Raw genomic sequence first — 13,716 nt, 5'->3', positions numbered from 1 at the left:
TTCTTCCTGTCTAGCAAGCAGGAAATCATTTTAGCACAATAACATAGCACTATGCTTTTGAATACAGAGAACTAGTTGCAAGGAGATCTTCTTTCTTCTTGTAGTGAAACGCCAAGGACAACAGTCGCTCTAAAGAGCTCACGCACAACCGCTCCAGACCTTCCACCTAATGATTTGAGAGTCAGAGTAGCCTACTGGTTAGAGCAGCGGGGTAGAACCCATTGCTGCGTCTTGTGCCTTCAGGCAAGTCACTTCACCCTCCATTGCCTCAGGTACAGATGCAGCCCTGGGGACAGGGAAATACCTATAGTGCCTGAATGTAATCCAATTTCAGTGGTGGTGCTTGGAGGGGCCCCCCAGGTTTGCTTGTCTGAATTTAAAAAAAAAAAAAAAAAAAAGGGCACTCCAATGATAAACACAAGTAACAAAACTTAACAGTGGAACCTGCAGTAATATAACGTTAGATAGAGCGCGTGTGTGTATGGAAATGAAACAGAAATGATGCAGTAAAAGCATTGAAATGATCCTGGAACTCTGTGGGAAGCATAACGCGCTGTCAGGCAGAGAACCTGGGATTGATTCTTGGGTCGGTTGAGGATGCTGGGGAGGTAGCACTCTCAGGTATAACCCCTTGGGGAGGGGAGATGAGTTGTCCCACTCATCTCACAAGAGAAGAGTGACACTTGGTGGCCAGATCTAGGGCTCGCGCTGGGGCGAGGTTCCCGGCCGAGGCCCGTCTGTGACTGCGGGGGGGGGGGAAATCCTCGGGTAGTTGTGAATGAAGGCTCAAGCCGGTTGTGACTGAGAAGGAAACTACAGGCCCCGCCCCAGTTCCCTACAACCAGCAAAGAACTAAACCGATTCCCCGCTGGGGTTGGATTCTATCTCCATCTACACTTTTCGAATTACTAAATCCTCGCTGCACCTTCCCCGGCCCTCGTCGCCGACGGTGATAGGGCGACAACAGAACTAGACCTGTTTATGCATAATTTATTTATGCATATTCATTGGCATGGCCCCCAGCCTCCCCCTCCCCTCGAGATCGGCAGTATCACGTGATAGGGGCCGCTACGTCCCTCCTCCAGGCATCATCGTTAAGGTCAGCTGACAGAAACAAGATGGCTGCGGCTGTGCTGGTAAGTGGCTGGTGGTAGCTCTCCTTTCCCACTAGACCTATGGCTTTAATTATGCATAGGCTGCAGAGATCTAAATAATGCATCAGACATATGTCGCCTCATCTCTATATGTTATGTATAGATTGTGGTAATACATTTATCTGTAGGGGGTATCTTTAGATTCTGTAATACATTGAGGTTTAAACGTGTTCAGGCTATATCTATATTTATTTAATTTATATTCCACTTTCGTGGCACTTCTGAGCATATTACATTCAGGTACTGAGGTTTATGTCCGCAGGTGGAGAGACTCTATGAGCATCTTGTACGAAACCAATGTCAGGTTTGTTCCTCTATTCTAAAAACAAATTCGGAAACCCATTTCCCTTATGAAGATGGTATCTCTCAGGAGTCAGATTTGCCCAGGTCTTAAAGTATAAGTACTTTTAAATAGAAAAATGTTATATATCTCAGAGTTGCTGGTCCCTATAAAAATGGTCACTACTTGCATCAATTATACTGACAGGATGCAGGTAGCAGCCACTATTAGGCTGTTAATAGATTTTAATGGCAAAAGAAATGAAAATCTGGAAAGAAAAGCTTATATCTGAGCATGAGTTGAAGGTTATTTGGCTCATGTAAACTGGCTGCTGAAGAAGACTTGTTCACAAGCTAACCAGATCACATAAGCAGGAATTCAAAACGTCCTCTAGGATGGTAGTCCCCAACCCTGTCCTGGGGGCCCTCTAGCCAGTTGGGTTTTCAGGATATCCACAATGAATATACATGAGAGAAAATTTGCATGTTATAGAGGCAGTGCATGTACATTTTCTCTTCTGCATATTCATTGTGGATATCCTGGTAGGCCCCCAGGCCAGGGTTGGGGACCACTGCTCTAAGACATACTCACCATGTACACCCACACTCCCCAATAATGTGGCTATGGTGGGGCTGAGGACAGTGAGGGGCGTATGTAGTAAGAGTATTTCTTCCCTGAGTGCACACTCTTCTGCTCCCTCCTCCCACCTGTAGCTGTGCAGCCTTCATGCCCTTCTTCACCTCTCCCAGGTGCAGTCTTCCCTCCTCCTCCAATTCTCCCACCACCAACACTACTGCAGTCTTCTCACTTCTTTCTCCCTCCCCTATCCCAACTCAGCCCTCTCACTCACCGCTTTTAATGCAGCTTTATCTTTTTGCTGAGGCTCTGCTGCTTCCCAAGTTGCAACTGAGGCCATAGATGTATCTTTCTCTCCCCACCCAGAGCTGCCACCTCCCATGCAGAAGACACTGCTGCCATCTTCTGGACCCTAAGGATGTGTGCTTCAGTTGGCACTGCCATGCTATTTCTATTCAGTGGCAGGAAGTGTTTCCTAAAGGCTAGCTCTGCTGTGTACTTTCCTTTCTCAGCTGCCATGCGAGTGATCTTCATGGCTGTCTAGCTTTGCCAGCTGTTTCCTCCTCTCAGCTGGGAAGGAATTTTTTGGACTCCCACTGTCCACTCACTGGCAGTCTAAATCAAGTGGCCACTGATTAGTGGACACATACATTTTCAAAAACCTGCACAAGGCACATCTGAAGAAGATGTGGTCTTTAATTTCTGTGTAAAGCTTTGACTTTGGATAATTCTCATGTTTGTTTTGTTAAAGGCCTCATGCCCCCTCTGTGTGTTAAATCAGGAAATGATAGTGACAAGCAGATGAGACTTGCAGAACCTGCAGCATAGAGTGCAAGTGAATGTCCATCTGTGCCTGTATTCAAAAACAGTTTCCTGTGGAAAGGGGAGCAGTCCACACGTTGGACAAGATCTCCATGTGGGAAGTAGGTGAATTGTGCAGAGTCTCAGGAATGCTTGTTCTGTGTAGCTGGGCCAAACTTGTGGAACGTTTCACCAAATGAACTTAGGACAGAAACTGTTAAAAGCATATATTTTCAAGCAGGCCTATTCGAGTCTCAAGGCAATCTAAATAAACCTGACAATAGATTGGTTGATTTTATGTTTGATCTTATATATGATTTTTATGGCTGTTGGGGGTGTTTAGTTTTTTTGGTGTCTTGTATTTTGTTAATTTGGTTTAATTCTGAATGTAATATTGTAAACCACCTAATAATGCTGATAGTGTGGTTTATAAATCCTTAAAATAAGAGCATGTGGTTTATCTGCAGTGGCGGCAAGGAAGGGGCTTGACCCGCTTTTGGATCACTGGATTTTACTGTCGCAGCACCTCGTTCTACTCCTCACCAGCAACCCTGAAGCAGAAACTCCTCCATCTCCTCTATACTAGGTTTTATGATATGGAGACAATTATTAACTGGAGTGTGCAGCTCCGGCAGTGGAATCTGAGGCGGAAGAATGCGTATGTGGTGCCAGATCTCTTTTAGCATGCAACCTGATGAGCTCGAGCAGATGCTGTACTCGTCCTCTCTGTCTCTGCCCTGCAGCCAGAAGCTCCTTCAAGGGCATTGCCCAGGCAGCTGATTACTTTTCCTCTTTTTAACCCTCAGAATAACCACTTTGTAGCATCATCCCTTACCAACAGCTGTTGTGTCACAGCTGATGTTCTGGGATCAGAAGTCACTGGACAGATGCCTGTCCTGCAGCAGCTGGTGTCTTAGAAGCCAATATCTATTTTGGGCCTCACCACAGATATGTCGGTGAAATCCCTCTGGTTTGGTGCAACCCTTGACTGGTCGACTCCAGTTTGAAGTTGGAGGCAGTGTCATGCCTACTGAGGGTGATCCATGCTAGATGGAAGGATGGGCTGGGCTGGGCTGGTGTGGGTAAGTTTCCACATCTGGAACATCATCTCTGTAGCCTTGTCTATTCAGGAGACTTGTTAGGCAGTTTTCAAAGTGGAGATTCCCAGCAGAGGCATCTGCTTTTGGCTCCAGTTACTAAAGGGTTAAATGGTTTAGCAATATTAAACCCTGGCAAATGGCTGATACAGACAGAACTGCACAATCACATGCCAATGCATTTAGACTCTTCTGCTTGCTTCTCCCTCTGCAGGTACTACGGTTACACAGAGAAGCTGTATGGACATCATGTAGCAGCTGCGTTTTTTGTCCTTTCCCGGAAAGGTGGCGTGAGGTATGTGTCTGTCTCTCCTGTTGCAGTGCAACTAAAACCTTTAAATTCTTTTGTCATTGTAGCATCCAGGAGGCCCAGCACTTGTTTTTGTAACACTGAAATTGTCAGCAGGGCACCACCTCCTTGCAGTTTGAGTGTGAGGGTCCCTGTGTTGCTTAATACCATCTTTACCAAACTCTTGAATGTCATGAGCTGTTCAAGCATGTACTGTGATCCATGTGGAATGGAGGAGTAGCCTAGTGATTAAAGCAGTGGGTTATGAACCAGAAGACCAGGGTTCAAATCCCACTGCCGCTCCTTGTGACCTTGGGCAAGTCACTTTACCCTCCATTGCCTCAGGTACAAACTTAGATGGGGATAGGGAAATACCTACAGTACCTGAATGTAATCCGCTCTGAAGAGCTGAAAAAGGTGTGAAAAGCAGAATATAAAAATGTCAAAGTAAAATGCCCTCAGTGGAAGACTTGCTGGTAAGAAACCTGATCTGGCTGAGGCTTCTGATGGAAGTCTCACACATCAATTATTTTGTACTATTGCTATATATATATATAATATAATATATTTTTAGAGCACTATTAGACACACGGCGCTGTACAAATAAGAGATGGTCCTTAACTCCGTAGAGCTTACAATCTTTTTTTTTTTTTTTTTTTTTTAATTTTTAAGGAAGCACGCTTGATTTCCGCTAATGGGGAAATGGGGTGGGCTGATCCATGGCATATAATCCCTACTTGTGGGGAAGTGAGCCTAGTTCAAATCTGGTGCTAGCAGGACAGCTGGCTTTTATAGTGTTGGTGAAACACCGTTTCAGTGGTTCAAATGCGGTTGTGTGTTTTTTTTGAAAGGTTCCAGGGCCAGGAGACATGGTTCCGAGCAGACAAGCGAGGGAAGTTTAGCTGGGACTTCTTAGACCTCAGGGGTGTTCCAGTGGAAGCGGTGGATGCCAGTGGATTACTACTCAACTACATTGGTCTGGACAACATAGGTGAGGACTCCAGGAGCCTTGAGTCTGCTTTCTGTGTAAACGTGGGGCTAATTGAGGATACGTCCTGTCTTTTTGAGTCCCTGTTCTAAGCAGTCAGCCCATTCAATAACTTCTTGATACCACAAGTTCCTGGTGATGATCCATCTGCAGTTTATGTCCATGCTTGGGAACCTCTGCTATACAGCAATGCCTTCAGTATTAGGCTGCTGATTGTGCTCTGCTCCCAGCACACGTGTGTGAATTAAATGAATGAGTTTAAGATGCTTGATGTAGGCTTTCTTCCTCCTCTCTCTCTCTCTCTCTCTCTCTCCAGTGACGCTGAAGGAACTGAAGGAGTTGAACCTGAGCAGATGCCCCCATATAGATGATTGGTGCCTTAGCCGAGTATACCTGTTGCAGGACTCGCTGGAGGTGCTGTCGCTGGCCGGCTGTCCCCAGGTCACAGAGCGAGGCCTGGCCACCCTGCATCACTTACAGTCAGTACTTGTCCCTTACCCTCCCCCGCTGCCCAGGCAGCTCCGTGGTAATAGCTACCTGCTATCACCCACATCTCTTGTGTTTTGTGAGTTTGCTCTGAGCAGCAGACAGGTAGTACCCAGCTCTGCTTGTACACCTGAGCAGCGTTATTTAACTTCGATTACTAAGGAAGCCTGATGGGTGGCAGGCCACCTGTCTCCACCCTGGGAGGGAAGGCCGTATAGGTGTGAAGAGAGGATTGTGGGATATAGTACACCAGTAGGGGAGAGGAAAGGGGGCAGATGTGTTCTCTATACTAAGCCAGTGCCTGTGGGAAGAATGGCAGAAAAGGAAATTGGTAGCCTTTCCTTTCTCTCCCTGCGTTTAGATGTTTCCCGTATGCTGATGGGCCTTTTCATGGCCCTCCTGGAGTAGCTACTGGCGTAATTCATTCCAGCTTTTTCTGCCTCTACAGCAACCTGAAGCAGCTGGATGTTTCCCATCTCCCTTCTGTGGCAAACAAAGGGTTAGTCGCCATCCTGCTGGAGGAGATGCTGCCACATTGCACCATTGTTGGCTTGGACTACGGAGATGGGCTTGCCATGGACCATCAGTTGGAAAGCAAGGCAGAGGGCCCTGAGGGCGCACTCAAGAACTGAGGGCAGAGCAGAGATGTACGCAGGAACTTGGGGCAAGGGCATGGCTGCCCAGTCTTCCATCAAGTTGTTAGCTTGTTTTAGCAGCCAGCTCCCTGCTTTCAGCATAGGCTGATCCAGCCTTATTTTATCCCCAATGCCTCTGTGGGACTTTGCATTTTGGAAGAGAAATTGGAACTAGAAGCCCATAGATGAGCTGGAGGCCTTTGTGAATCCTGTTTGCACCTCTTTTTCCATCTTTTCAATTTGTTTCTTTGCTAGTGCAGAGAGAGAGAGAGAGAGGGCCCAATAACAATGTTTCTCTTGCAGAGGGAATAGTGATGCTGTGTGCCACCCAGCAAAGGGAGGGCCTTATGCAGTTAAGAAACGTAATGGAGGGAGAAGGATGTACCTGGCCTTTACAAAAAAAATGCTAGGGTGGGGGCAGTATGTGGAAGGTTGGTGGTCAAGTGACCTAGTCTCCTGAAAGAGGCAGTAATAGCCAGAAAAAGCACCTGATGGAGTTTAGATTGATGGCCTCTGCTGGCTGTCACAGAGTGACAGTAGCCGATCACATTTCAGCTTTCATGCATCAGCATCCACCGCTGTGCCATATACTGTAAGACAGGGATGGTGAACTCCAGTCCGCGAGGGCTGCAAACAGGCCAGGTTTTCAGGATATCCACAATGAGCACGCATGAGAAAGATTTGCATCCAGTGGAGGCAGTGCATGCAGATCTTTCTCATGCATATTCATTGTGGATATCCTGAAAACCTGGCCTGTTTGCAGCCCTCACAGACTGGAGTTTTCCATCCCTGCTGTAAGCTATCACCTGGTGACGCTGAATTTGTGCAGCAAAATAAAGTGAGAAACAGTTGTCCCTCGTCTGTTTTCGATTAGGGTTGGGGGTGCAATCAAAAGGATGCCATATCCCTTACAGAAAAACAAAAAGCGACCGGACTAAGTACCTGCATGAAATAAAAATTACAGGTGAACTTTGAAGACGCGTGAGAGGAAATCCCTTGACAAGAAGTTGAATCGGGCGAAAGCCTCGGCTGTGCTCGGTAAGCAATGGACGCTCCCGGGCGCAGTCACTCCAGTGCCAATGTCTGCAGAGCAACGCCGCACGACTCCTGCGTGCACTTTGCACCACCGGCCTCCGGGAATAGTCATCACTGCTTGCAAATCCTGCACCATTAACTAACAAATGGATCTTTTAAATCGGAAGAGTCTGGTTCCCCTGGGATGGTTGCTTAAAAGGGTTTGAAAGCAATAGAGCGATGGGAGGGCATTAAGACACAGCAGCTTGCCTCTTAGGAAATGGTCTGTTTCTTTTTAAATGTTCTTGCAATCAAGTCTGAGATGCAGCGAAAGCTTTTAGGCAGTTGGTATAGGTTGGAAGAAGACCAGAGGTCTATCAAGTTCAGTCCTCTTCTTACTACAGATGGAGAAAGGCAAGCCCCCCCCCCATCTGTATCTGTAACAAGTTCAGCTACAACCTTCCCAACCCTGCAGCCTGCCATGGCACTTTTCCAAGGAAACAGCTCTTTTATTTATTTAATTTAAAGTACTAGTGGAAACTGCCCGGTGTTGATCAAGTTGTCAGGTTCACAACTGATTTAAATTTTTAAATCAGACAAAAGTGGAAAAGATAAATATATTATTTTATTAACTAATGAAGAGAAGGCATATTAACACCTAAATAGCCTCTCTAATACACTACGTTGAGGTATATTAGACTTCCCCCATTGCCCAACTGTAGAGAGCACTATATAGCGATTGCTATAGAAGAAGATTAAAAAGCACTGTTGCACTCCAGATCCCTGGGCTACTCCACTATTTACCATGCTCCATTAAGAAAAATGATCATTTTGTCCTGCTGTCTGCTTCCTGTCTTTTAACCACAGCAGTGGTGTCATCAGGCCCACCCAATCAGCTGCACGACACTGGCGGAAGAGGCCCGCACCCATTCTTTCCAGCCAGAGCACGTTGTCTGTATGGTGCAACTCTCACTGTTTAGAGCACCACCTCCTGGCTACAGACAGACCACAATATGACATACAAGCCTTTCGTATACTGTATCTGTCGATTCTTTACTTGCTCTGTGAAATTCTACATAAGGTTCAAGCTACACTTTTTTTTTTCCTCTTCCTATATTATTCAGCAGTGCTGAGGAGCACACTGTATCAATAATGCTACTCTTTCCACAATATTCTTGCCTTTTTCACATTATGCAGTAACACTGAACACACAGCATTGATGATCTTCATCCTTTCCACAAGTCACACCATCTCTTGAATTATACAGCAGTGACGATCTGTTCTCTCCACAATATTCTTTCTTTCTCTCATCCATTCAGTAGTGCTGAGGAGTACACAGCATCAATGACCCCCCCCCCCCCCCCTCCTTATACAGCAGTGCTGAGGACCACACTTTATTTATTTAAGGCTTTTCTTTACCGACATTCGTCAGGGACATCGTGCCGGTTTACATTGCAACAGGGAGAACAACATAGAGAAATCAGTTAAAAAAAAAACAGGGAGCAGCAAACTGGGAGAAGTGTAAGTGAAATGCATAAAGGGACAAGCATAGAGGCATATGTAGGATATCATAACATAAGAACATGCCATACTGGGTCAGACCAAGGGTCCATCAAGCCCAGCATCCTGTTTCCAACAGTGGCCAATCCAGGCCATAAGAACCTGGCAAGTACCCAAAAACTAAGTCAGTGAGGGCTAACCTATGACACGGCAGAATATAACAGTAGAAAACTATTTACAAATAATATGTCAATGTCTTAAGTAGCGCAAAGCAGAGGCAGGTGAAAAAGGTAACTAGAGTGTTGTAAAGAAACTGGAGTGGGTGGGAAGCATATAGGGTGGGCAGGTGAGATTATGTAGTGATAATCCAGAGGGGATTGAGATGTGCAAGGTTAGGGGTAGGCTTCCTTGAATAACCATGGTTTGAGGTTTGTTTTTTTTAATTTCTGTGCGCATTGCTCCAGTCTGAGTTCAGGTGGCATGGAGTTCCAGGCCTACGGACCAGCAATAGATATGATTCTCTTATTATTCAGCAGTCCTGAGAAACATTACATCCATGATCTCTACCCCCATGCTGAGGAATACACAGTCTTGATGATGCTCCTTTCACATTATGCAGGCATGCTGAGAAGCATACCGCATAGATGATCCTTTCAGATACAGCAGTGCTGAGAAATGCACAGCATTGATGATCCTCAGACAGCAGCAACACTGAGGCACACAGCACTGATGATCCTGATTTCCACAGTAACTCCTTTGTCACATTACAGAGCAGCGCTCGGAAGCATACAGCAGTGATGACACCCATTATATTTGTCAGGTTGGTTTTCTCTAGGCTCCCCTGAAATGATCCCACAAGTAAAAGAAATAAATCCCCTTTGGACAGTTGTCCCTGGGATGGACCTTTTCTTTAAATGTTTCTTTATTGCAACATTTTTAAGGTAGGTATTAAAAAAAACAGTTACATCCATTCGAGAGCATAACATCGCAGCAGAAATTAGAGATGATACTGAAATTATTGCAATGAAGACGCTTCTCTGGCAAGTATTTCCCCGGGAACATTGACTTGTCACTTTTTTTAGCCGTGTTAATTTCTCCAGTCCTGCTGTGCCACATGCTTGCACACCAATCTTCCATCCTTGCTATGGCAAATTGTAATTTAATGTTGACTGCATTGTTATTGAGCTTTGAGCATGTTCTTTGGAAAAGTGGGTCTGCAGAACCCCCCCCCCAAAAAAATACATTTAGTCGCACTTGACATTCTGGCATCAACCAGCATGAAAGTCAATAGTTTAATTTTAATTGTGTGTATTCCCTTCACAGGCATGCTCAGAAGAAACACTTCTGATGTTGAGGGCGGTTCCACCTGCCTTTTCCTCTTGACATGGTCTCTTACTGTTTTACAAAATGTTTGAACCTGTGAACGTTTCCCCCCCAGAATGCCCATAAGGCACTGTAATTCTTTCAGTTTGCTAGGGAGTTATGGGGGTTAGAAATTGTTAACATTACATCTTCTGCAAATAATACCAATTTAATCTCCTCCTGACTAAGAGCATAAGAAATTGCCATGCTGGGTCAGACCAAGGGTCCATCAAGCCCAGCATCCTGTTTCCAACAGAGGCCAAACCAGACCACGAGAACCTGGCAATTACCCAAACACTAAGAAGATCCCATGCTACTGATGCAATTAATAGCAGTGGCTATTCCCTAAGTAAACTTCACCCCTCCTATATCCTTAATTTTCCTTTATCCAAATTAACAAAGACTCCATTGTTAAGGTGATACAGGCATCCTTGTGTCACTCCCCTCTAAATGGATAAAGCAGTGTGGTTTGCCAGGTCAGTCCACTTGAATGCACAGAAAGATAGGTTAACAAACAAAAGTATGTAAGGTGTTATATATTTATGACTACCTTTTGGGAGCTGACACGCTGTTATTACTATAACTATATCACTTCTGAAGAGCGCTGTACACATCCACATAAGAAATAGTTCCTTCTCCGTGGAGCTTACCATCTAGTCAAGACATAGAAAAAGGGTTTGCAAGGCATCTAATGAGAATGTATTTTGATGTCAGAAATCTTGATAGGCCCATCAGCATCTTCAAAATTATGTGGTTGGAGGAGAAAGCGGAGAGGGGATAGGCCCAAAAAACCCCCCAAAAACGCATTCATTTACTGTTCTTGTACACTGCCCATCAGATCTCCATGTTGGTTTGTTTACAATATCATAGCAAACAGCAACGATGACAGAACTAGACCAAGTCTGAGTGCAACTCTATTTTCCTTTTGAAATATTGTAGGAATTCAGAGGCTTTCCCTAAGCTTTGCAAAACTCCTGGGTCTTTAACTTATGTTGGGGGTCGGGGGGCTTCGCCGCACCCCATTTTCTGACACAGAAGCAAAGGAGGAACTGGACAGGAACCATTCACTCCAATCAGCCAAATTAATTGGCTGAGTTAGGATCAACCCATGTAATCCTGCTCTGTTTGACGGTGCCCTCAGCCCCGACCCCCTGAAAAACTGTACATCAAAGAGGGTGCAAACCAAATCTAAGCCTAATTTCAGGAATCTGGACAGGCATTACTCCAAGAGTGGGTGTCTCCGAAGTTAGAAATGCAGGCCTATTAAAAAAAAAATATATATATATGGATGTCATTACATTGCTTTCTTTTTGAAAATAGCATTTATCCTGTCCCGAAATCCAAGTGAACGGATGTCGGGAGTTAAAGACAGGATCGCATAAAGGAATAAATAAATAATCCCCCACCCCAGACAGGAGGAATCTGGGTTCAATGGGGCAGTGATGAGCAAGGTGAAGAGAGTCCAACTCGGAAAGGAAGGACGTTCAGGTCAGGAGAAAGGGGACAGTGAGTTTTAATAATCCCTAGCACCGCTGCTTTATGGAACAGATACTGTTTCTCACCTTTAATCTTCCAGAAAAAAAAAAGATAATTCTCAGCCCCAGAACAGATTCTTCCCTCGGTATTAAGAGTTTTGTGTGTATATATATCTATGTGCGGCCAATATATGGGCGGCCAGCTCGCCAACACTCTACCTTTTAAAGAACTTTATATTTTGAAAACCTTCCCTTTTAGTTTAAATTTTCTTTATTTCATAAAAACAAGCTAAATGTATACCAGGTTTCTTTAAAAAAAAAAAGAAAGAAAAGATAACCCGTAGTCTAAGTCCTAGAGAAGAGACGCTCTCTTTTTCTCTTCTAAAAATATATTTTCCCCTCTAACCAGAGCAAACTCTACAAGGAAGCGATGTTGCTTTTCGGCTCGCATTGCTGTGCGATTCCCGTGGGCCTGCTTTGGAGGTGCAGTACCAGCAGGTATCCTTCCGGATTTATTTCCACCTTTAATGGACCTCCAGTCCCAAAATTGGAGCCAGCGAGGCCCTGGGATTTCCCTTCCCCTCCCTGCAGTTCAATCCTTGTCCAAAACTGGAGGCTCGGTGGCTGTTTCAGAGGCCCAACCCGCACTGAAGAGGTAAAGAAAAGTTGCAGCCAGGCCGATTGTGGGTCCGGGAGCACTGCAGGCGATTTGCACCGCAGAAGACGCATAAGAGCGGCCCCCCCGGTCCCTAAGAGGCCCGAATAAATCAAGTCGTCCTTACCTGGGAACCCAACAGCCGAGTGAAGCAAATCCATGGCCGGCGCGCCCAGGCTGAGGCCGCTCATGGCGTAGGGCGGCTGCTTGATGTAGGACATCATGCTCGGTCCGGGCCCCTCCAGGCACGAACCCCGGCGAAGGGGGCGACCTAGGGCTGGGAGAGAAAACACATGCAACAGCGAGAGGAGGAGGAGCCAGGGCCCCGCTAATGAGGTGCAAGGAGACTCCCCACCTGCCCTTAGGCTGGGCCAGGCCCCAGAAACCATGGCTTGCACCCAGGCCGGCCCCTTTTATTTTCTGTTTGGCTACTACTGCCCGCAAATTAAGTGCCTGCTGATAGACCACTAATTAACAGGCCGATACACTAAAACCCGCGGGAGAGCCGGTGCTCCGAGGCGAGCGCCGCTCTCCCGACGCGTGCAGAGGCCACTCTCCTGTGCGTGCAATTTAGTATGCAAATGAGGGCCTGCGGTAAAAAGAGGGCGGCTGTCAGCGAGTTTGACTGCAGACGCTCAATTTTGCAAGCGTTGGTTCTCAAACTCGCTGACAGCCACGGGTTTGGAAAATGGATGCCAGCATAATTGACCATCCGTCTTCCGACCCACGGGCCGCAGGCCGATTTAACTTTTTTTTTTTTTTTTAATTTTAACTTTTTTTTTAAATTTTTGGGCCTCCGACTTAATATTGCTATGATATTAAGTCCTCCGACTTAATATTGCTATGATATTAAGTCCACATTTTACTTTCAAAAATTAACGCCTTTGGGCAGGCGTTAATTTTTGAAAGTAAAATGTGGGGCTTCGTTGCACATTTTGCTTTCTGGATCGCGCGCTATTAGTTTTGGAGGGGGGGGGGGGGCGGTTGTATAAGGGGTAAAGCTAGCGCATCGAAAACAAGCGGCCAAACCCAGGCTAACAGTGCGCTCCACCGGAGCGCACTGTACTGTATCTGCCTATAGGCAAGCAATGCGAGGAACACAGACGACACAGGGCTTCATAGCCACCTTAATTCAATTGTCCACTTATATACATAGAGAGATCACTTTGGATTTACATTTTAACCATTTTTGTATATTTTTTCCTGTTCAAAAGGCTATTTTTAGTTGCCAAATGCGTGTTTTGAGTGGTACCCACATGAATATCCTAAACGTAGGCTGCTGGGAGACTCGGACTATAGCTTAACCTTATTTTTTGTTTTTAAGTATGAAATGCATTCCCGTTTCACAGACGTCTGTAATCGCAGAAGGAGAGGAAAGAGGAGCGAAAAGAAATCCCAAAAGTT

The 13,716-nt window shown here is 45.7% G+C and overlaps 2 protein-coding genes across 3 annotated transcripts in view; one reads left to right on the top strand and one right to left on the bottom strand.

Annotated features, from left to right (window-relative positions):
• LOC115100559 (homeobox protein OTX1-like) overlaps positions 1 to 13,716 on the bottom strand; it is a 157,160-nt gene that overhangs the window by 143,127 nt on the left and 317 nt on the right. Inside the window, exon 2 of the mRNA XM_029619077.1 lies at positions 12,440 to 12,589. Within this exon, the coding sequence (XP_029474937.1) occupies positions 12,440 to 12,589 (150 nt within the window). The remainder of the gene's footprint in view (positions 1 to 12,439; positions 12,590 to 13,716) is intronic.
• Positions 995 to 7,622, top strand: DMAC2 (distal membrane arm assembly complex 2). 2 transcript variants are annotated; one of them, XM_029619402.1, is made up of 6 exons: positions 995 to 1,136; positions 3,279 to 3,469; positions 4,123 to 4,203; positions 5,049 to 5,188; positions 5,502 to 5,664; positions 6,120 to 7,622. In XM_029619402.1, exons 1-6 carry the CDS (start codon positions 1,119 to 1,121, stop codon positions 6,301 to 6,303), a joined length of 777 nt encoding a protein of 258 aa, XP_029475262.1. In that variant the 5' UTR covers positions 995 to 1,118; the 3' UTR covers positions 6,304 to 7,622. The 2 variants fall into 2 exon arrangements, with proteins under 2 accessions (XP_029475262.1, XP_029475261.1); XM_029619401.1 differs by lacking the exon at positions 995 to 1,136 and adding an exon at positions 2,794 to 2,933.

Source organism: Rhinatrema bivittatum, chromosome 11, assembly GCF_901001135.1.
Source record: "Rhinatrema bivittatum chromosome 11, aRhiBiv1.1, whole genome shotgun sequence".
Classification (NCBI taxonomy): Eukaryota; Metazoa; Chordata; class Amphibia; order Gymnophiona; family Rhinatrematidae; genus Rhinatrema; species Rhinatrema bivittatum.
Note: the sequence above shows the minus strand (reverse complement) of the source record. Positions and strands in the feature narration are given on the sequence as shown.

Coding starts and splice junctions, on each gene's coding strand:
- DMAC2 (XM_029619401.1), top strand. CDS start 2,850: ATGTCCATCTGTGCCTGTATTCAAAAACAGTTTCCTGTGGAAAGGGGA. Junction 2,934..3,278: donor ACAAGATCTCCATGTGGGAA/GTAGGTGAATTG, acceptor GTTTATCTGCAG/TGGCGGCAAGGAAGGGGCTT. Junction 3,470..4,122: donor AATCTGAGGCGGAAGAATGC/GTATGTGGTGCC, acceptor CTCCCTCTGCAG/GTACTACGGTTACACAGAGA.